The sequence below is a fragment of the Grammomys surdaster genome, unplaced genomic scaffold (genome assembly GCF_004785775.1).
Source record: "Grammomys surdaster isolate TR1022 unplaced genomic scaffold, NIH_TR_1.0 125881, whole genome shotgun sequence".
Classification (NCBI taxonomy): Eukaryota; Metazoa; Chordata; class Mammalia; order Rodentia; family Muridae; genus Grammomys; species Grammomys surdaster.
Window position 1 is genome coordinate 3,862,052 of NW_021620706.1, and position 24,397 is coordinate 3,886,448.

Below are 24,397 nucleotides of genomic sequence, written 5' to 3' on the forward strand. Positions count from 1 at the left end.
CCCCCAAAACACAACACACAAAATACATAAACAAAATGGAAAGAGAAAGAGGGTGAGAGAGACTGACTTTGTATTGTTTATATGGATACAAATCATGCTGTACAACCAAAACAGACTTTGATTTAAACTTTTTATTTAATGAGATTAAAGTTCTATTTGCATATTTAAATGTCCAACATTCATGGATATTCTAATTAGATGCATCTTATCATGGACTTTATTTGCAAAAAAATTAAGATTAGTTTTTTCATTTGTGTGTGCATGCTTGTATAAGCTTATGTGTACCATATGTGTGTAGGAGCCTGCAGAGACCAGAAGAGGATATCAGATTTCTGAGAATTGGAGTTATAAGACAGTTAGCCACCATGTGGATGCTGGGAACAAAAGCTGGTTCCTCTGTGACTTCTCCTAACTGCTGAGCCATACAGCCAGCAAAACAAACTTGATGTAGAAGTAATCACTGAGATTTTAAAGCGAGTCCATTTTAAGAAAAACGAAATTTCTAGATAGTTCAAAGAGATAGTTTCAAATGTGATTGTATGGATTTTTATAGTTAATTTAAATATTCAAATTTTCAATTCATATTTTGAAGATGATTTAAACTCATGAACATTTTAAAACTTACTTCAAAACTAAGGTCTTGGATCAAGATATCTCCATTTGGTGTTGCTAAAGGAACATGATCAAACCTAAAAAGAACATTAATAAAAAGAGTGAAATTAAACATGTAAGGAACTTAAACAATCCAATACTCCAAATAGAAGTAACCCAACCCAGCAAAAGACCACTCAGACACTTCGTAAAAGAGTACATGCAGGGGACAAAGTGTAACTGAAAAGGTCCTCAAGATCTCTAAGCACCATAGAAAAGCAAATGAAAACTACACTGAGCGTCACCCTATTAAAGATGGCAGCCATAAAGACAAAGGCACATGCTGGCAAGATGCAGAGGAAAGGAGTCCTTAGCCACTGTTGGTAAGAATGCAACTAAACAGCAATGAGAGGAAAGCAATATGGAAGTTCCTCACTTAACTGCTCTAAGTTTCCTGCTTCAGACAGGTACTCCTAATTCCAGTGCATATCTGAAGGGAATAAAGTAATTGCCACCGAGTGGTACCTGCCCTCCTTCCCTCACTGCCAAACCAACTGGGGAAACTCCCTTAGTGTCTTTCAAGTGATAAACAGTAAAGAATATATCACATGTGTAAGTACACACTCAGAGGAGTGCTGAAGAGTTGGCTCTGTGGGTAGGAGCACTCAGTGCTCGTGCAGAGGGCCCACATTTGGTTCCCAGCAGCCGTATTAGGAGGCTAAAACCATTTGTAACTCCAGCTGCAGATGAGTCAATGCCCTCCTCTGCCTCCACACGCATCTGCACACACATGGCGCCTGCACACACGTACATATAAGCAGGAACACATGCAAGCCCATAAGTAAAATTTTGATTTAAACTCCTCACACAACGAACATGTTTTTAAAAGAATTGAATTGGTTATCTTTTTAATGATAGAGAGCATTATGTTAAGAAAGGTGAGAGAGAAAAAGCAACACAGTTCATATATAGCTTCTATGTAGAATGTGGTAGTAGCTGCTAGGGGCTGAGGGAAAGGGAAATGAAGGTGGTGTCATCTGAGGATCGTCAAGGTCAAGATGAGTGAGTTCTAGGTCTAACCAGCAGCACAGGAGCAACAGTTAAATATGCTCTACACACAGGAAATAACAGACATACACTACACACATTCAGGTGTAGAAATAAAAGATAAAATAATTAGCCAAAATAGGAATGTTATTTTACAGTATGTAGGTAATATCAAAACATCAAACTATACATATATAAATGTATACATATGCCTTACTCAAAACTTTCAAGTCAATGATATACCAAAGCTATTTAAAATTTTTTAAAGGTCAACTTTAAATCACACATGTAACTACAAGCTGAAGAGAAAGGCACTGCGAAGCGTAACAAACGTGTAGAGTACAGTACAGCCTTTTTCTAGTACGTACTTTATAATGTTGTCTGCATTGATGATTTCTCCAGCACCAGGTATCAAGGGACTGGCTTGTGTTCCTTCAATACCTTAATAGAAAATAATTATTAAGATACTATATATTAGGAAAAATTTAAAATCATGACAGCAAACTATGATATTTATATTTACCTTTCTCCTGTTGTGACACCATTGTACGTTCATATTTGCCATGATTTAAATCCTTTAGTACTTGCATTAATTCTGTAATCCGAGCCGTAAAACTAAAATTTAATAGAAAACATAATCAAAAGTCTAGGCTATTACATCTTGTATATAAACTGAAATGTCTAACATTGTAACTTAGCTTGAGACATAACCTAAAGGAAGTCTCATCAGCATAAAATATTAATAACACACATGTCCTACTTTGCTTCAGTCAAAGAGAAGAGACAGGAAATGAGAAAGAGGTTCCACAGGATCCTTGTCTCAACAACACCCCATTCAGAGGCAAGACAAGCGTTCCCCTTGGTCACTAACACGTATTCCTGCTAGTGCATGCTGCAGACGCAGGAAGGCTGGGTTCTGATCTGCTGGAGTGACCTACTGCCACATACAAGACTGGCCTTTCTATCAGAGAGAAAGATGCACTGCTTCTCCACAAAAGGGGAAGCTGAGGACATCTCTGCTTTCATATTTTGAAGAGAAGAAATGATAAAGAATTTGTAATATTTGATGAAAATCACTGGACAACAGAAACCAGTCCAGGGATGAGAAGTTGAGGAGTATAAGAAGGACATGAAGGCCAAAGAGGAGGTTTCTTGTTAGAGAAGCAAACGGGATATTTATTTGTTTGCTTGTTCATTATAAATAACAAGCAGAAATCTCCCAGAGGAGCCTTGGGAGATGATCGGTTTATTGATACTTGGTGTTGACAGTGTCACAGAAACACACTTGTCCCAATAGTTATGAATTTTATATGCACTAGAATGATGCTTTTAACATACCAATCACTCCTTAATAAAATGGTTTTTGGGGGTAGGAGAAAGAGAAAAAAAGAACCCAGTTGCCAGTATAAATCTTTAGGGGGTAAAAATCTGTAGTTGAAAACAAAAATATTCAAATATAAAACTTCTACTCACTAACTTAAACTTCTGTTTTGTTTTTTGTTTTCTGTTTTTTTTATTTTTATTTTATTTTTTTTAAAGATTTATTTATTTATTTATTTATTTATTTATTTATTTAATGTATGTATGTGAGTTCACTGTTGCTGTCTTCAGACACACCAGAAGAGGGCATCAGATCCCATGACAGATGGTTGCTGGGAATTGAACTCAGGACCTCTGGAAGAACAGTCGGTGTTCTTAACCACTACCAAGAATCATTTCCCCAATGTATCTAAGGCCAGTGTCCATGAAAGACAACAAACAAATGTGACAGTATTCACACAGCTGCCTTCAGGAAGCATGAGAAGTTCATTGAGAGAAGTCTTCCTTAATTGTCTATCAAAACCAGCTTCCTAGAGTAGGAAGGGACAGAACCTCCCATAATTTTAATCTCAACTGGGTACCAGCTCATAAGAACAATATATGTGTAAAAATTATTCTATGCGATTGCATAAGAGTACAATTCTTACCCAGCCAATCTAGTCATTTCACGCCCAGCCAAAACTATACGACCCAAAGCTTGAGACATTCTCAAAAGCATTCTTCCACTTTGGTAGTAATCCTTAAAGACAAATGAGTATTAGATTTTGCTCACATTCCTAAAAGAAAACGAAGCCATAATTCTGAGTTTTCACTTCATTAGTGTAAGTGCATTACCTCCAACAGCTCTGAGTGTGTACTGTGAAGATGGCGAGGATGCGCCAGATCTAGGAACGGGCGACTGACAACCAGGTACCCGACTACAGTGGCAATATCTGGAACAAAGTAGTTAAGAGTTAGGTACTGTTATTTTACTTTTCCCACAGATCATGTTGCACCATATCTTCTAAAACATACTTACATTTGGCAATGATGCTATCAATGAAACCCATAGAAAACCGGAAGAAAATGAAATTATGTAGGTGTTCCACCTGACAGGAAACAAAACAAAGGATTTTTTTCTTGACAAATAAAAAACTAATTTTCTGTAGGGAAAAAGCGTATTAATTTACAAACATATACTGACTAGCTATGGTTCCTGACTATTATACACCACACAACGAGCACAATGCCGAACAGTGCTCAGATGCCAAACACGCCACAACAAGCACTGTCTACTTCACGTTGTTTCCATTACACATAGCAGTATAACACTGTTTCCAATACTGCCAGACACCTATATACACACAGTCATCAACACCAAAGCAAAAAGAAAGGATGAGAAGCCATTTCAAATACACTTGTCAGAGAAGGTAAAGTTGTACTAAGTTGTGAGTGTATGGCTGAAAATCCACAGGCTGAAAAAGTGCTTTGAAACTCTAAAAACTCTAGCCATGTTAGATGGCAAAAATATCCTTTCTGAAATAGCCTAAGACAACTTTTAGTCTTCTTAAAACATGTATTCAATATCACAAATTCCCACTACATCCTAGCTCCCTGGAGACAAGGCCTCGCCCATCATGCCCACCTAGCTCTCGTTAGCACTGGAGCCGCCTACCTGTCACTGAGTATCTTCTGAATGCGTATAACTATCTGAACTCAAAATACAGAAAAACAGCTTCTAGAAAATATTTATATTCCAAATCAAAGGTCAACGACTCTGACCACAGCATGCCACTTCCGTTGCAAATCAAGGTTAGCAAAGCCACAAGCATGTATTATATGTCCAAGAGAAACTACATGGTCAAGAAACTTAAAATATAAATATGTACACATGATCCCATCCTTCCTAGAAAAAGCTTGCTAACCTTACTCTACAAAGGTCTCCACTGATCTGTAAGAACCGTTAAGCTAATCATCCAGTGAGAGTTCTATAGCAAACACTGCAAACATGAACAAGATTATTTAGTAAATCAATCTATATTTTATAAGTGGAGAATTTAATGTTGATGCAATAGTTATTTAAACTCATTTTTAGTTTAAAACACAGTATAAAGACTCGTTATTTAAAAGATACCTTTAACATTTATTCATACATATGTAAAGGCATAGAAAAAACCATGTGGCTGTCAAGTGTTTATCTTACCAGTTTTCGGAAGACTGAGTGGATTGTCTGCTTTTCTCGTTTATTCCCATTGTAAAAGGCAATTTCTTCACTATTAAAGGAAATAATTTAGCAATTAATGTCAATGTTGTCTCCCCCTGACATGTAACTGAAATGCAATGTTCAATGAGTGAACTTCTGTATGTGAGTGGGCATCTTGGACCAATGTGATGGCCAAGGGGTAAAATGCAAGCTTGCCAACCTGAGCCCACTCTCCTAAGCCGACGTTACAGTGGAAGGAAAGAACTAACTCCACAAATCTGTCCTCAATAATAAAAATACAAAGATAATAACAAATGGACATCGTGTCACTAAGAGAATATCTGGCACAGGCCAAGCCAGGGAGTGTAATTGAGATCCAGTTCCTCGCTAAGCTTATAGGAGCCCAGGAGCACACAGCTGACTGGATCACAAACTGGACTACAACCTATCTATATAAAACCTGGCCGTTAAAGATGAGTGAGCATATGCTCACAAACTGTAAATAAGGCAGAAGAGGCAGAAGACACCTTATTATAGAGAAGATTAGGCTAGGACAGACATTATGGACCATGAGTTGAAATACAGACCTAAACCAGATAAAGAGGGGAAAATAACAGAGAAACGCAAGTAGTGATGCTTTGCTGCACAGCCTTTGACAGTGCCGCAGATCCACCAGGAGGTCTAAATGCACCAAAGCTGTTCTATTTCCAGCACCACAGTTGTCCTTATAACAATTTCCCCCAAGAGCACGAATGGGCCCACAGGGCCACAAAGATCCTTAGCGGGAAACAGTACCATACAGATGAAGGAAACTCAAATGCCATTTAGGTAAATTCGTTACAGTCACATAACAAGCATAGTTCAGAAGCTAAATTATCGCTCCTGTCTAACCTAAGTTTATAGTCTCTCTGTCCTGTAAGCATGATGAAAACTGCCCAAGCAAAGTACTTACAGAGTTACAGTTGGTCATGAGCCATCATGTGGTTACTAGGAATTGAATCCAGATGTTTTGCAAGTCATAAATGCTCTGAACTGCAGGGCCATCTTTCTAGCCTCCACACGTACTTCTTATAGGATCAGAAAATAAGTATTTACATAGAAGCCTAAGCACCACAGCCTAGACACGTTAAGAATGTGTGGGCGTGCCGGGCAGTAGTGGCGCACGCCTTTAATCCCAGCACTTGGGAGGCAGAGGTAGGCGGATTTCTGAGTTCGAGAGTTCGAGGCTAGCGTGGTCTACAGAGTGAGTTCTAGGACAGCCAGGGCTACACAGAGAAACCCTGTATCAAAAAAAAAAAAAATGTAGGCACTTGTGAGAGGGCTGTGCAGCACTGCAATGCAGGCCTGACCAACCCAATTCCATCCCAGAACCCCACAAGGTGGCAGGAAAGAACTGAGACCTCCACATGGGTACCCTAATTATACCCACTATCCCCCTGCCCCCTAGAACATGAAACTCTACATATAAAATCAATATAAGAAAGGGAAGAGGAAACTATTGAAAGAGTAATCCCCTAAGTAATTCTGTGGCTTCCTACAGAGCAGCCTACACAGTATTACATTAAGTACTAGGACCCTCAATCTTGATTTAAAGTTGGCAGATAGGTACAAGAAAATTACAGAGCTCCTTAGCTCCTGATGAAAACCTGAGCCAGACGCATACAGAGTTAATCACCATAACAGCTCATTATCCATCTACAAGAAAAGAAGCTACGAATAACTCACTAAGATCACACAGTTTATAATTAATAGGTAGAAATAGAAACTAAAATGGATGGCTTCAATGGCTACATTTTTTCTCCCTATTTTAGATCTCAGAACTGTCCAGAATACAGTTCTGGCCTGCACTGAAGAGATCCTGAGGCTCAATGCCCAGCACTCTTCCTCCCCTCCCCCCCAAAAAAAAAACCTATCCTGAACACTGCAAAACAGTCACAACTTTAAAAATGTCTGTAGATAAATTAAGGCAGAAGTTTCGTTGAGTAAGTACAAATATTTAAATACTATCATGACTAAATTTAAAAATGAAATTCACAGAAAATCAGTCAATAAAAAACATGAAGAGGTAAATCAAGGAAACTACACAGCTATTAGAGTACTTTGAAACATGCAAGATGTCTACTTTACAAAAGTAATATTCTTCATAACGCCTATTTTCAAAACAAGTAAAAATCCACACTATTTAGTACCTATATTATCAGACTTTTAAGTCAATATAAATGACGTCAATATCTACAAAAATAGAATTTCATTACTGTTATCAAATGTTTCTCCTTACCTATTAGTGATAAGCCGTGAATTAACGTATCTATATTCTCCTTCATACTTCTGCTCCATAATTGTCATCTTACCAATGGGTCTTCTAAGCCGAGTTAGGAATAGTCCAGAAACAAGCAAGTAAGCCATCATGCTTGCTGGGCCCTGTGGATAACAAAGGAGAATGCTGTACCACTCAGGGATAGGTAATAAAATCCACATGTAGGTCTGTAAGTAACTGAACCCAAAGAAGCAGAGCCTTTTCTTATTCCTCTTTTTCTTTCTTCCTGGAAAATCACATGCTAATCTCTACACTTCTACTGTCATCCCCAACTCCTATACCTCTGTCCCCAACAACGAGCCACCTAAAGCCTCTCCTGGACTTACCTTCTGTTACCTAATGTTCTTCTGCTAGAACTCAACTTACCGTTCTCTCAAGAGCCCACAACAATTCTCAGAGCTATTTTATACTCTATCTGAATGTTAGCAGTCCTCTACGTTCCTTCCTTAGCTCGTCTCATCCTAAACTTACACTTCCTGTCCCATCATTTTTGGAGACAAGATATCCCTGCTAAGTATGTACCATGCATCCTCACCCCCAACATCTAGAGGTGTCTCAAGGGCAATCCTTAAACAAGCTATCAACCCTTCCCTGCTGTAAACCATGCTTCTGTCTTCTATACGGTATAACTCTGTAAATGACCCCAGAGCCACTGAGCATCTTAAGAAGCCTCAACAAGTCCCCAAAACAAATTTCTACATACCTCTCATATTCTGCCCCAATCAAAATTGTTTTCCTGAACATGTCATTCAATGGGGCTGTTCTTACATCTGACAAGTTTAATATCCTAATGGGCATTTAAGACTCTCCTCAAAACAGTGCACAGTCAGCTTTAATTCTTCCAGGCACGAAATACTTCCTTGAAACATCCACTAGTGGACATTCCATGCTTCATTATAACTGCCAGAATAACTACTTCTTTAAACATAGTGAAATCTACCTTCTGCAGGAACTGACTCATCTTTTGTGGCTCGTACAATGTATATGAAAATATGTGCCAATATTTTTCAAGATTATATTAGACTGATTCAACAGATTTCAGTAACTATAGAAAATAAGCTGGAGGTGCTAACTGTATTTTTAAAATGTCAATGCAGAATTATACATATAAATATGAAAAATACCAGAAATATAAATTACAGTATAAAGTCTAGAAACACTAGGTCTGTTCCCTCTCTTACGGTGCAGTCAGTTACAGAATAATTACATCTGGTCACAGGGTAGTAAAGAGAAAAACAGGAAATTCAACCAAAAGGAAAGCAAAAAAAAAAAAAAAACACCTAGGTAGATTATTAATCAACCACAAAATAAAATAAAGACACACACACACACAGAGAGGTACATAAGACCAACACACTGTTACATGGTTTGCTATAAATACAAATAACATTAAAATTATTCAAGTTAGATGTCAATAAAACTTTAAAAAAAAAAAAAAAGAGCTCTGGGGCTGGAGAGCTCTAACTGCTCTTCCAGAGGTCCTGAGTTCAATTCCCAGCAACCACATGGTGGCTCACAACCATCTGTAATGTGATCTGATGCCCTCTTCTGGTGTGTCTGAAGACAACTACAGTGTACTCACATACATAAAATAAATAAATCTTTTTTTAAAAAAATACTTAAAAGACTTGTCCCCACACATATCAGAGAAAAGAAAATAAGGCTCATGGGCTAGCCAACAATTTATCATTATAAAATACTTCTGAAACTATTATTTCATTCTGAGTATACTGCTGATACTATCCTAATTTTTTATTAAAATTAGTTGCTACCAAACCTCTCATTAACATTACTTTACAATAATAAGTGCATGTGTGTTCAATGTATGCAATGCGTGCTTAAATACTTATGGTTATTATTGCTAGAAAAAAATTGATGTATCTAATTTAAAAAGTCAAATTAGGAATTTATTTTAGAGCCTCCAGTATAGTGTTATTTTATAATCAGATCATATTAGATATAATATGAAGATGTTTCCAAAGTTAAAAAAAATTCTTAGATCTTCACACTGATCAAAACACAATATTGTAGATTTTAAAATGTCGAACAGGAGTAACAAGACGGCTCAGTGGGTAAAGACATTTTTTGCCAAGTTTGAGTTTAATCCCTAGGACCCTACATGGTGAAAGAACATAAAACTCCTACAAGTTGTCCTATAACATCCACACATGCACAAGCGTGTGTGTGTCTGTGTGTGTACACACATGCATACATGCAAACACACACACAAGAATAAAATTGGACTCACCTGAGCTCCAATTGCACTTGTTAACTTGAAAATATACAAAACTATGTCTAAAAATGGCTGTAAGATAAACATTAGAATATACAGAATTAGATCTAAGAACTAGTTTGCCCAGACTGACAACTAATACAAGATGTTAAATATAAAATGCAATTCAATATTTAATACATAATATGTACTCTCACTATATATAATAATTAGACTGTAACAGTGCTTAGACCAATGAATATACAAAAATAAATAAAGTTCTTAAGAAACTTGACATGGAGATATATTTGATGATAAAATACTCAAGTTTCTATACATTTAAGTACTGCTATTCACTGAGAACAAATTCAACCATGTTTCAAAAGCAGGATGTATTTTAATCTTTTTCAAGGAACCCAAATTGTGTTTATTTATTTGAAGTCAAATACATAAGTACTAATACAAATGTCTTACTTTATGAATTGGCTCATACCAAGATGTACATTTCCATTTCTCCTGCATATTATTAAGAAACAAAACACTTTAAAATTCTGCCAGGTGGTGATGACACACACCTTTAATCGCAGCATTCAGGAGGCAGAGGCAAGCTGATCTCTGAGTTTGAGGCCAGCCTGGTCTATACAGTCAGTCCTCAGACAGCCAAGGTCAAAACAGAGGAAAAAAAAAAAAAACAACCAAGCAAGCAAACAAATAAATAAAATTTCAATTCAAATATATATATAAAGGTTACTGGGCAAAAATAATATTTATAATTTAAGTCAGGAATTAAATTGATGTTTAAAACAGAGACTGCACTACAGTGCATAGAAAGATTATAATTAATTTCAGAATGTTTCTCTATTGCAGGAATGATACTTTATGAGCTACACATTTGTTCAAGTGCCAAGAGGGAAGGCTATGTAACAGCTTCTCTCAAAATTAGCTTCATAGTTCTATTAATAAACCTGAAGAGAGAGGCCCTAGAGAAATGACTCAGTGGGTAAGGTATTTGCCACAAACACCTGACCACCTAAGTCCTGATCTTCAAAACTCACATAAGTCCTGAACACCAAGAACAAGCATCTGTAATCTCACCATGTTCCTCTCAGGAGATGAGAAACTGAGACCATAAACCCACCAGAAGCTTGTGAGCCATTAGCTCAGACACAGCAATGAACAGGAAGAGAGACACTATCTCAAATCCAGGGAGAACGCAAGAACTGAAATCCAAAGCTGCACATGTAAACACATTCAAAACGCATGCACAAGTACACACACACTCACTCACTCACTCACATACTCACTCACACACACTTATGCACACATGTACACACATGTACAGATTTTTACACACAGTTACTTTCTTCACATAGGATGATATTGAAAAAGAGAAACAGGAAGTTCCTTGTCTCATTTATGGACGTGTAATTTGAAATATAAATTAAAAAGTCAACCTGCAAGAAGTGCTAGAAGTAAACAGACAAGAACACTCGTCTGAAATCAGGCCACATAACGCTTATAAAGCTTTTGTAAGATACTAATTTCAATTCTAAGCCAAACACCTGACAAAAATAAGATTTTAAATTAATTATATAATTAAAATGATTTTAGCTGTCCTAATTTTCTTTTAAAAACATTCTTTACATACTATTACCTTCCACCCAACCAATTGTATATAAATTTGCTCAGATTCAAAATTCAACAATATAACTTTTTTTTTAAGTAGGTAAACTTACCTTACTAAGATTTGAATACAGATCAACTACACTGTTACAAAATTTTTCTACATCCTGTGTAAGCAGCTGGTCTGGATTTGCTATTCTGTTATCCAGGTTGCCCATTTTATAATAGGTGAAAGCTCTGAAACAGCAATTAGAAGGTGATTTCAAACAAGTGAGAACAGAGAACGTGCATATTCATGTACTGCCCACAGCATATCACAAGCAGACCAGTGCAGAGGTTCTAAGGACTGTCCTAACTTAAGTCAGCTTTGGGGAAGTGAGTCCCAAGAAGGGAGACTTGGTGGCTATTGGAAGTGCTAAGACTAGGGCCCACCACTGGCAGGTCACTCCCAATGTACTCCTGATGTAAGAGCCATTTTCTTGAAAAGCAATCCAATAAACAAGAAAACACCTAATATCATAGACACTGCTGCCCACTATAAACCCTTGTGATTTAAGACTCAGTCTCACTTACTGGAGGTACTCCTCATAGAGGTGTCTAGTGAGCCGCACTCGGAAGCACAGCTTGAGCTCATTCAGCCCGTACTTCAGGAAGTTATTCACCAGAGAGATCTAAAACAAACAAGAGGATTGTTGGTTTGGTTTCAACTTCTACCTACTAAATTTTAATTTATTTCTCTATCAGTTTCTGAATCTACAGGTTCTGATTTTCATAACTCAGGCCATACTGCAAATCAGTTCTATTTTATTTAGGTTTTATAACTGCAAAAATAACAAGCTAGGCCACATGTACTTAATTACCCTTACTATTTGGCCCTTACTTGGAGCTTAGTTTTAATATATTATTGGGTAATCAATGCAAACCTCCGATTTCTACCCGACAGAGGCTGCACAGGTACACACACTAGCATTCTACCTTCTCCTCTCCTATCAACACTACAGCCTGGACAGTGGCTTCCAGTCACAATCCATGTCCTTTTGTTTTCAAGTGTGAGTTTATATGCTACTTTCCAGATTATTCTAGAACCACTTTACTAGTCTACCTCTCAATTAAATCAATCCTTCCAGTTTTGTTTAAACTACTTTACTAAAAATGTTCTTATATAGTGTTTCCAACCTTTGATTCCTGTCACTTTTATATTAATTTTTCATTTGAAAGGTCTAAAAATTATGTATGCCCATCCTCGAGCTTTATTAAAGTGAATTAATTAGATATCTCAAGGAAACTTCTCTTTTCTCCTTCCAAATCTGGACATTAAAAGTCATATAGGGCCATGAAAATAAAAATAAAGACCAAGGTAAGAAAACCACTTGGGTTTTATTCTATAGTAATTTCTAAATTAATTCAGAGAATACACTCTAGTTTAACAGTGGTTCAAGTTACAACTGTTTATGTTTTCTATCAATAGTTCCTAGAGGACCTGCCCATCTTACTTCCAATTTCACAATCTGGAAACGGTTTCAGTTGTCCCAAGTGGGAGAGGCGCTATCGCCATTTAACAGAATGTGGTTAAACACTGGAGAAACCTGGTCAGGAGAGAGTGGAAAGGAAAAGGAGAGAGAAAAGAAGGGAGGGAAGGGACGAGAGGAAAGCAGAGAGGGGGAAAAAGCCAGAAACAGAGAAAGAAAAACAACATACATGTGTATGTTACACACACATAATCCACACATAAAACCAAGCCAAACAAAATTTTAAAGTATTCTATTAAGTATGTTTACATTGAAAAAATTAGAAGCTAAACTATAAAATTTAACACAAAATTAGAATTTAGTACCACGAATCTAGTACAAATTGAAGATTTAATGAAGTGTAAAGCACTCTCAAGGAAGAGTTCTAAAGAAGTGCACTTACAAGAGGCATGGCAGCGATGAAGTTGAATAAGTATCTCTTGAAATCTTTACTGCTACGACCAATGATGCCACTGCAAACCACCACATGCAATGCATTAGTTGCAAAGGAAGCCAAATGTAACACTAGAAAACCTAGAGCTCTAAAACCATTCTTGGTGATGTCTACTGAGTTATTAAGTAATAAACAAAAAAAAGGAAAAGAAATCTTACAAACATGTTTACAAGTTTTGAAACATTTTAACAACTTGCTTGACCTTGGCTGCAGATGACAAGATGAAGAAAAAGGTAACTAAGGGCCACAGATGTGCCTGGGTAGAACTGCAGAAGTAGACCATGTGTTTAGTTAGCATGTGCGAGATTCTGGGTTACGGCACCCAGGAATTCAGCGATATTACAGATTAACCCAAAGTAGTATTTGTTTGTTTTAAATATTTTAGCATCCTTGATCTCACTGGAATGAGTTAGTGATGGTAGAAAGCCTATCTCGGCCAGCTGGAAAGGGCAGGGAGTAAGCAGTGTAGGCTTTGTGGGTCCAAGTTCTTGTTGCAACTACTCAATGTTTTCACCAATGGATTATGAATAACCAAGACAGCCTTACTAGACTCTAATAAAGCTTTGCCAAAAAAAAAAAAAAAAAAAAGCATGATGTGTGCACACCTTTAATCCTAGCCCTCAGAGGAAGGAAGATTTTGTGAGTTTGAGGCCAAGCTGGTCTACATATTGAGATTCAAGTCAGCTAGGGCTACATACTGAGACCCTCTCTAAAAAAAAATAAATAAATTAATTAATTAAGGTGAGTAATAAGACCAGTAGGTCCTGGCTGGCCAATCCTGAGACTGGCTGCCACACGAGAAAAGTATCCAAATCAGTCTGTAAAAGCTTCAGGTCTCTTGACACAGCTCAACAAAAGCAGTTCCTCCTTTATCTGCTTTTTGTCTGTTTTATGCATTTACCTGCCCTTAAAATGCATATTAAGAATCTAAAATAAGGGTTTCACTACTTTATTTAAGTGTTTGAAAGTTGGGGTTAGAGAGATGGCTCAGCAATAAAGAGCATTTGCTGCTCCTGCAGAGGATCCGGGTTTAGTCCAGCACCCACACAGTGGCTCACATCTGTGCAACTCTCTTCTAGCCTCTGCAAGCATTAGGCATGCATATGGTACACACGTACTCATGCAAGCAAAACTCATATACATAAAATAAAAATAAATTCTAATAAGGGTTTGAAAGCCATTATGATATGAGTATATTGTATGTGTGTGTGTGTGTGTGTGTGTGTATGTGTGTATGTGTGTGTATATATATATACATCTTATGTGTGGTCATAGAACTTTCTTTTCAGAGAAGTTTTATTAATATTCCCAAATGTAATTTTATAACTATATACAGATATATTGCAAATTTCTATATACTGAGAACATGCATAATATTTATATTGAGAAGCACTTAAGCAAACAACTTGCCTAGGTCTCCCAAATAGCTGACTGGTATATAAGGAAAACATTTATTTTTTATGGGGGAGGAGGTGAATAATCCAGATTTGGGAAAATCTGGATTAAACAAAACTATCAAACATTTTTACCAAAGATCTTTCCAAAGATTTTAATATATAAAAATCAAAAAGGGCTTTATAGCAGGCTCTATTTTCTTGACAAAACTTTTAGGAATTGTTACCTTATACTAACGGAAAAAAACATACAATTTTTCTTCAATTCTTGATTAATAAGAAATGCTGGTCTTTAAAAAGCTGAACTATAAGGGGAAAATGGAACAGTACAAAGATACTGCTTATAGCAATGATTCTATTTTAAACAAGAAGTAATTAGAGCACTGAAAAAAAAAAAGCTTGTAAGTTTCAGTTACAACTGACTCAAAGTACAGAAAACCAACGAGCTTTAGCGCTGCCCAAGCTGTGACCCACTTGAGGCTACACAGAGCTGCAGCAGCGCTGCGCATGCCATCCACCCATCGCTGTGCACGCTTTACCAGTGGAGTAGCTGCTATGAACTTAAAAAATGACTCCTTGAATAAAGCCACACTTCTGCTTATTATTCCACTGCAAAAGAAAAGCAGTTAAGAATGAGTGATCAAGTCACTGTTACTCCCAAAGACTCGAGGACATTATGAAAGACGGTTTGGTACTATAAAAGTAATGCTCATAATGAAACAGATGGCAAAACACACATCTCTGTGGTTGGACAGGGAACACAGTAAGGAAGGTCCTCGTCCACACTGTGGCATCACTAGTTTCATCCCTTCAGATGACTGCAGCCACTCTACACACTTCTCAGCCATTACTAACAAATAAGCCTTAAATATGAAAAAATAAAATGCAGCACATTAATAACACTAACAAATCTCTCAGAACACTAAACCTACTTAGAAGAGCCAAAAAGGAAAAAACAAATTCATTCACAGTGTAAGTTTAATATTGAGACAAAAAAGTAATAATTTTTCAAATAAAATTGCTCTGCATTATTGTTCTGCAATATTTAAATGTTTTTAACTAAGCAATTAATAAGTATTTGTATTTAACCAAGTATCAAAGTCCCACATATGACTGAAACTCAAAACCTGTACTGCATAGGAAGTTGTTTTAATTACTTTAATTACTAGTGGTATGGAGAGATGCCATAACCAGAGAGGGAAAATGGCAACGGCTACCAAAACCTCAAAGCCTACTCTCAGTGAAAACGTATTAAAATTTTTATTTTATTTTATTTTATTTTATTTTATTTTATTTTATTTTATTTTATTTTATTTTAGACAGGGTCTTGTAACAGAGTGCAGGCTGGCCCCCGCTGTGCCGTCCTCCTGCCTCGGACTCCGTAAAGCTGGGATTACAGGTATATGCCATCACATATCACACCAACTCCAAGAATTGTTTTAAATAAAATAAAATGCCAAGAAAAGTTATAGAAAAGAAATTTTTTCAGTTTCCAAATTAAAAATTAAAACTGAATACTAGGCTAACAGAATTATAAACTGGCTTACGTCCATCATCATCAATTAAATTATAAACCACCTAGTCTTGGCAATTAATTTTCTATGTTACTGAGTATGTAAGAAAATCAATTCAATAAAAAATAGAAATACCTAGCACATACAAATTACTGAATTTATAATATCTGAAAGAAAAAAACTTTAAGAATATAATTTTTCATTCTATTCTTTAAGAGATAAAATAATATTCAATTCTGTACCATTCTTTATGTGATTCTATCCAAATAATATAACATTTGTAGTGGGCATAAACTGTATATTTTTACTACACACAAATACAGTACCACTTGTGAAAACTATAATAATTAGACACTTAAAATTATCAATAAAATTATCAAGAAAAAATATGAAGCTTTACAAATCATATGGGAGGTTAGAAATGTCTTCTGGTTAACTATCATACCAAGACCTCAAATGACTTGAGTTTATAGCTTACATAAACAGAGCATGACCAAAAAATATTACTGCACATGCACACATATGACACACTTAAGACTCCTATAGGCACCCTTCAATAGAAACTTTAGACTAGAGATCTATAAGCCTTAAGTGGTTTTTAAAGTCTTCACTTTTAAGTGTGAATTTACAGCCAAGAGTCTCAAGCTGTTTAAGAAAATCTTTTACCATGAACAAGGACTGTTAAGGACACAGAAATTATACTGGGCACTAGTGACAAAACAAACAAAAATAACTAAGAAAAAAAAGAATGGCTTCAGAAATTAAAAAAAAAAATCCTAAACTGCAAGTATGACTACTATAAAAATAAGGATCCGTAAAAAAAATGGTTCTTGGAAATAAAGTTATACCAAAAATTCTTTGGAAAGTATGGGGAAAATTTCTAGGTAATAGAATGATAGATATGATAGGTGATTTTTAAACCTTGCTGCAAATTACAATCACCTGATATCTCAAAGCTAATTAAACCAGAAATCCCGAGTGAGGCCCAGGCATCAGCAATTCTTAAGATGGTACAGATGATTCTACATCCTGCAGCCAAGCTGCAGAGTGACACTTTCAAGGTCTAATGACAAATAATTTTCAATTGGACTGCATAAACACAGCCTGACTCTCACTGCAGTGTGAAAAGAGAAAGACATTTTCAGATCCACAAGGGCTCTAAATTTCACTCTCTTCTCGGAAAAAAACTCCATCTACCAAAACGGAAATATAACAATAAAAAATTCAGGCACACAGGAAACTACAGAGACACAGGATGGGGTGAAAACAGGAATGCAAAATTAAGATTGTAAAATGTTGTGCAAGTGTGTGCTTGGCAATACTACATTATACATACTGTAGAGATTTGACAGTACTGTAAAAACCTGGAGCTGAGTCAGAACAGTGAGCAAACAAAACCTGTAATTAACAACGACAGAACAAGCAAGAAGCTGCGCACAAGAGCAGCTACAAAACCCAGCCTGTAGCTTAGCTCCAACAATACACAGTGTCACATAACCAATAAATCCTGGCAACCAGGCACTGTAGAATATCACCAAGGAGACAAGCACAAGTGACTTCTCTCCTTCCAAAGCAGGGAACAAACCCACTCTAAAGCCACAGAGCCTTCAAAAAAGATGCACATCCACTCAGGGAGATGTGTGTTGAATTTAAAAGCCTACATAATTTATCCATATGTGTTTACATAGGGCTTTTATCTTAAGCAAACATCCTTTTTCACTTTCCTACACAAATGAGTCAGAAATCATGGGCATAAAGCATGCTTCCTACAGATCAAGGATATATAAATGAAAAACATTATTTTAAAAGATTTCAAAAGTGTGGGTACATTATCCAAAAAGCTACCTTAGATTTAATACATATGTGATAAAACACTGCAATCTATGAAACAAGAATTCTAATAAAAATGTTTACCATCATTTGTATTGTAATTATAGTAAATTCATTAAGACAAATGAGTGTTGCAACAATCTAAAATATACCAACTGCCATTTTTCAACTTTAAATCCAAAATTTTCAATTGTAGTGATTAAGATAATGTTGGAAATATAATTTAAAAAGACATAAAACAATTAACTTTAGAATCAGAAAAGTATGGTTTTTTCTTTTAATACTGCCCACTCCAGATGATTCATCAAATGTTTTGATATTTTCCTCCAAATTATCTTACTAATTTTAGATACTAACAGTTGCCTGCTCTTTTAGCTTTATAATAGCACCTGTTGTTACACTACACTTTAATTTTTGGGTTACCTGTCTTTACCTTTATACAAGGTCAGCTCAGCAAGGCCTAAAAGACCGTCTCCTGCTCCCTGGTATAGCTCCCTCCCATCTCGGTCCATAGTGCCTGACACAAGGAGACCCTCCTCAACTGTTTATACAGATGAACAGCACATAACTGGACTTCAGTACATTTTATCCACCTTCCCGTTTCGTTTATTTGTTTGTTTGTTTAGAACAACAATACTTAAATACAAGGCACACTACTATTTCACACAAGAAAAAAGTGAATTCACAAGTACCTTTCGATCAGCGTCCCATTTTGAATCATCCAAACATCACAGTATGTTCGAGATACCAGCATAACAGCAATAAGTAGCAAGTAGCCTGTCTAAAATAAACCAGGTAGAGTAAACTAAATGCATTGCAGAATGTTAAACAGTAACTTGGTAAGGTGTTTGGTTAAATTTTAGAGTTCCATTCTAACAATATTTATTTACATCTTATGTGTATTTTATCCATAATAAACTTTAACAGAGCTTAAAGGGAATTTAAAATTATAACATGTATGTTAAAGACCTTATAGAGCATTTAACTAATGATTTAGAATTCAAAGGCAGGTCAAGTAATTTACAATCAATATCAGAAACTAGATGGGTAACTTAAGATTTTCTGGCTTAACTAAACAACAAGTAATGGAGCTTAAAATTTTGTACAAACTGAATAAATCAGGTTCAACTTGTTAAATAAAAAGTCTCTAATACTGTCTGGATTTTCTAAGGGCTTTCAATTTGAGCTTCTAAGGCAAAAGTTATACAAGAAAAGAAAGCAGAGCTCTGTGGAGGAGAGAGGAAGGGAATGTCTAGAAGAGCAAATGTAGCTGTGTCCTGAGGACACATTAAACAAACCAAGAAAGACAAGAGAGGACAAAGGCTAAGGGGAAAAAAAGAATAAAACCACATGAAGCATGCAGGTGCTAATCCAGCAAGTCCATATAGTAAATAATTGTCATACACTTCTACTAGGTAAAATGATGCTAAAAAGTGACAAGTATGGAATGTTATATCATCAGAATTGGTGATAATTTAGAGACATATTTAATAGTCTTCTTTACCAGCACAAAAACATCTTACCTGAATTGCTAGGACGGATTGTTCTAAATAGTCATAAAAATGGAAAGTTGAACATTTAGTATTATAATTCCTGAAGACTTACCTCTTTACAAAATGTTCTAGGGACCATAATTTTCAGGATTTGTGAGAGCCTTGATAAAAACACTTTGTCCACCACAGCTCGCTCTTTCTTTCCTTCTTTCTACATGTAAAGAGAAAGAAAAAGGAAAAAAAAAACTTTTTAAGATGGTAGCTGCAACAAATGCAGTGTTTAAAGAGCCACGTTTAAGATAGCCTCAACAATACAATGATTTCAGAACCACATTTAAGGGAATAGCAACAGATGCACAGTGATCACAGGGCCACACTTCCTGTCACTACAGACAACTCTGAAGACGGACACCTGAATTTATAGCGCACACTTGAGCAGCTCCCCATACTCACACAGACTCCAAGAAAATGGAATTACCTAACAGGCGAGAAGAGAAATGAGGTGTGTTCTCTGAGAGAGGAGCGTAAGTAAGTGAAAATCAGGGACAAGGTGGCCAGTGTGGCTGAAGCTTTGAGAAGCACAGAGTAAGAAAGGATCAAGTGTCTACTGACTTGGTTCATCCTTTGCAGTGACAGAGTTGAACTCAAGACTTCATGCATGGTAGACACGCCCCACCCCACCACTGTCCTGCAAGCCTAGCCTCCAATTCTTAATAAATAGAAATTTTTTTTTAATCCTAAGCGTGACTTTCCCTAATTTTAAGAAACATCTGCTGGGTTGTGGTAGCTCACACCTTTAATCCCAGCATTCTGGAGGAGAGGCAGAGGCAGGTGGATCTCTTGAGTTTTAGGCCAGCCTGGTCTACAGAGAGTTCCAGGACAGCTGGGGCTGCACAGAGAAGCCCTGTCTAGAAAAAACAAACAAGAAAGAAAGAAAGAAAGAGAGAAAGAGAGAGAGGGAGGGAGGGAGGGAGGGGGGGAGGGAGGGGGGGAGGGAGGGGAGAGACAGCCTGCCTTTCTTCTGGGTTACTACATATATCACTTAATGTTTTCAATATACAATCTGTGGATTCTTACTCATAAATTCCTAAGCTCCTTACCATAGTCAACTCATTTCTAATAAGGGGAACACAAACAAAAGTAAATGAAGAAGTAATTAGAGATCGACTAGCCAGAGTCAGGAGAAAAAAAAAGAGTAATTTGGGCAGGGAGACACAGAAAGATCTCCACACTGAAAGTGACAACGTGGAGAAAGGGACTAACGCACAAAGAACAGCGAGTCTGTGTGCACACACCCAGGGCTGGGAAGGACACTGGCGTGCACACTTAGCATCAAGATGAAGGAGAAAGAGCACAAATGACAAAAGGTAGGGGTCCCTACAAAGGACTGAACTAAAGGACATAGAAGGATTGAAAATTTGTTGTCAGGACAGAGATTTGAGATAAGATAATGGCTCCTCCCTTAGAGATTTGTTTTCAAAGGGGCAAGAAAACAGAACTACAACCTTCTACAAAGATGAGGACAAACTGGCATCTACACTTTTGGTAGGAGTTACTTCCTTTACTATCCTTAGACTGAGAGACTAGGAAAGAGAAACCCAAAATCTACAAGCTACACAGAACACATCCTTCCCAGCCCTTTCCAGACCCCCAGTCAACCATGGGGTGAAAAAGGAGAACCATTCCCTCAGGTTGTCCTTCTAACTCTGTCCCTCTCTAGTAGGTCAGGCATAGTGGGGTCTGCCTCTAACCCAACACCCAGGAGGCAGAGGTAGACAGACCTCTGTGAGTTCAATGCCAGCCTGGTCTATGTATCAAGTTCCAGGCCAGCCAAGGCTACAAAGTGAGACCTTGTCTCAAATTAAAAAAAATGGGGGTGGGGTGGGGAGGATGGGGAAGGTGGCCTTAATGAAGAAATATGTTTTGCTACAATTTGATAGTCACAGTGGACAAAGAGACAGACAGATAGACTAAGACAGAGAGAAGCAACTGGGGCTTAAGGGATGTAACAGGGTAATAATCACTTTGGTGCTTATTAGTCAATTCTAGAAATAATTTTAAAAAAGAAAAAGAAAGCAAATTAAACTTGTATATAATAGCCTATATGGTAATGCACACTAGGTATAAGAATTACATTCAAAACTATACTAATAGTACAGATATTAAAGCCAATAAATTGACACAAGGATAAATACCATTTATTTGAAAAAACTGTCAACTTGGTTATTACATAACTCCGAATTCCATACTGTTATAGACCACAGCTGCACTACTCATAAGCTTTATGTTTATGTTAACAATGTAAAAATCCCTTACCTGGTGATATAACCCACACAACAGAATACTACTCAGCATAAAATGGAATACAATATGGTTATAGTCGCAACATGAAGGAACCTTGAAAACATTATGCCGAGAGAAAGGCCTACAGGACCACGCATCACATACTGAATGATTGTATACATATTAAATGCCCCAGAGCAGGCAAGTCAATAGACAAGCACTAGATAAATGGTTGCCAGGAGGTCCGGAAATGACGGTAACAAGGAGTGAGTGCTTCTAGGCATGAGATTAGGGGAGGGAGTGAACTTAAAAGAAATTCTTTTTAAGGTGTTGCTCCTTTTATTGTTGGTCTTATCTGGCTGGCTTCAAAGGGAATAACATTTCTTTAATTCTGACTGAAACACACAAGCTGAACCCAGGTCGTCACCAGCCACAAGGATGGTCAGGTCATGGCCTGTGTCCCCTACGCTGTAATAAATCAACGCAAGCTCATCACACTCTATTACTCTCCAGATTAACTGGGTAATCTGAAGAGGTCATTTTTCTTTAAGCTTACAGGTATAATGGGCATGTACATGATTTTGAGAATAATTTAATTTGTTAACCTTGAGATACAACTATATACTAAGATATAACTATATTTTAAAGGAATATATCCTTATAAAACGAAACTAACTCCTAGACCATGAGGTTGGTTTAGCTTTATTTTTCTTTTTTTTTTTTTTCTTCGTTGACCGTATGTTCACCATGATGTTTGAACAGCAAGGCTGATGCTGTGACTATAAAAGCTGCTGTGTGAACTCCACGACAGACAGGGGGACTTTCAGACCTCCGGCAGCTTCAGCACATGGCCGTATCTCCCAGATCCTCCATTTCAACCTTGGGATTGTCCTTCTAGATCTGAAGGTTCACCACAGCTTTTGTGTAATGACCTTTAATGTAGAATGTTCTGCACACCAAGTAAGCAAGTGTAGCTGTCCCAGCAGCAAATGTAGCAGCCGAGATCCACTCAGTTGGAACTGAGGCACACATGGTGTGGCAGCAGGAATGTGTGGCAGGAGCACTCAGATGGGCACTGGGGACTGTGGAGATCCACCTGGGCAAGACACAACCTTGGGGCCCACTTGCTACCAACAATAAGTTTAAGGGAGTGGTAACAACCATTCAATCCTATAATAAGTATACTAATAACTATTGGACTTAAATGATGACTATCAAAATGAGTGTAAATAAAGCTACTGTTTTAAAAAGTCAATTGGTAAGTACAGAATTAGAGGATCTGATATCAGAAAGATCAAAAGATACCTACAGATTATACTTTACCAATAACAATATAAACAATAGTTATAACTAAATAAATAATATCAATGTTAGGCTGAATATTAGCAATACGGCGCTCACATCAAGTAATTTAACAGTGTTGATGTATTTCACGCTGGTTAGAAGCTTCCTTTGAGTAACGACACTCTCTTTTAAGCACAATGTCTAAGGAGATTCTAGGATAGGTCCAGAGACATGTATACAGAATTTTTTAAAAGATAAAATGATTTCAATATAATAAATATTTTTTTTTAAAAAGTTTCTAATCAAAGTGGAATACATGTCAAACCCTGCACTAAGGAGGCTGAGGCAGGAGGATGAAGGGTTTAAGGTCATCTTAGACTGTACATATAGTGAGATCCTGTCTCAATAAAAGGAAGAAAAACAAAGCCACATGGGCAGCAAGTCCTCACAGGCTAAATCTAACAGAGTTAATAACTGTATCCTTAGAAGAGTGTTTTCAATGAACAGATACAAGTAACACTAGAAGACACTAGGCAAGACTCTTAAAAGACAATTCCTGTAATAGAATCTTATTTGTAGTAGAATGGAAGGGAGATTTTAAAACTTGTATTCTAACTCTAAAATTCTGTTTTACCCAACAAAATTGATTAAATAATGCAAACCACCCCCAAAAGTAGGTCATTTGAAATTTTTACCTCATTATTCTGTAATGGCTGTTTTCCACTTTTCTTACTGCAAAGGAAAAATAAAAGAGCTTTACTTTATTTGTTATATGCTTCCATAATTAAAATTATTCTAAGATGTCAAAAAACATAAAATTCTCCAAATGGTCATTTTCTTTTCATAACTAAGAGACAAAATTCATTCATTAAGAATAGTTCATATGGGGGCTGGAGATATGGCTCAGTGGTTAAGAGCACTGACTGCACTTCCAGAGGTTCTGAGTTCAAATCCCAGCAACCACATGGTGGCTCACAACCATCTGTAATGAGATCTGATGCCCTCTTCTGGTGTGTCTGAAGACAGCTACAGTGTACTCATATATAATAAATAAATCTTTTAAAAAAAAAAAAAAAAGAATAGTTCATATGGGCTAGAGAGACGGTTCAGCAGTTAAGAGGGCTGACTGCTCTGCCAGAGGCCCTGAGTTCAATTCCCAGCAACCACATGGTGGCTCACAACCATCTGTAATGTGCATCTGAAGACAGCTGCAGTATACTCATACAAATTTTAAAAAAAAAAATCTTAAAAAAAAAAAGAATAGTTGATATGCCTCTTTACAGTTGAGTGCATGCTGCATGAAATGCTTTGGTCCAGAAGTGTTTCAGATTTCAGTTTTTCAAAA

The 24,397-nt window shown here is 36.8% G+C and overlaps 1 protein-coding gene across 1 annotated transcript in view; it reads right to left on the reverse strand.

Moving 5' to 3' along the window:
* Positions 1 to 24,397, reverse strand: part of Abcd3 (ATP binding cassette subfamily D member 3) — a 54,768-nt gene that overhangs the window by 11,960 nt on the left and 18,411 nt on the right. Inside the window, exons 2-16 of the mRNA XM_028752193.1 lie at positions 23,748 to 23,784; positions 19,598 to 19,696; positions 18,685 to 18,773; positions 13,204 to 13,273; positions 11,866 to 11,963; positions 11,406 to 11,529; positions 9,706 to 9,762; positions 7,419 to 7,561; positions 5,141 to 5,210; positions 3,977 to 4,046; positions 3,793 to 3,890; positions 3,606 to 3,697; positions 2,162 to 2,253; positions 2,007 to 2,079; positions 626 to 689 (exon numbers count right to left, since the gene is read on the reverse strand). Coding sequence (XP_028608026.1) covers positions 626 to 689; positions 2,007 to 2,079; positions 2,162 to 2,253; positions 3,606 to 3,697; positions 3,793 to 3,890; positions 3,977 to 4,046; positions 5,141 to 5,210; positions 7,419 to 7,561; positions 9,706 to 9,762; positions 11,406 to 11,529; positions 11,866 to 11,963; positions 13,204 to 13,273; positions 18,685 to 18,773; positions 19,598 to 19,696; positions 23,748 to 23,784 — 1,276 coding nt within the window. The remainder of the gene's footprint in view (positions 1 to 625; positions 690 to 2,006; positions 2,080 to 2,161; positions 2,254 to 3,605; positions 3,698 to 3,792; positions 3,891 to 3,976; positions 4,047 to 5,140; positions 5,211 to 7,418; positions 7,562 to 9,705; positions 9,763 to 11,405; positions 11,530 to 11,865; positions 11,964 to 13,203; positions 13,274 to 18,684; positions 18,774 to 19,597; positions 19,697 to 23,747; positions 23,785 to 24,397) is intronic.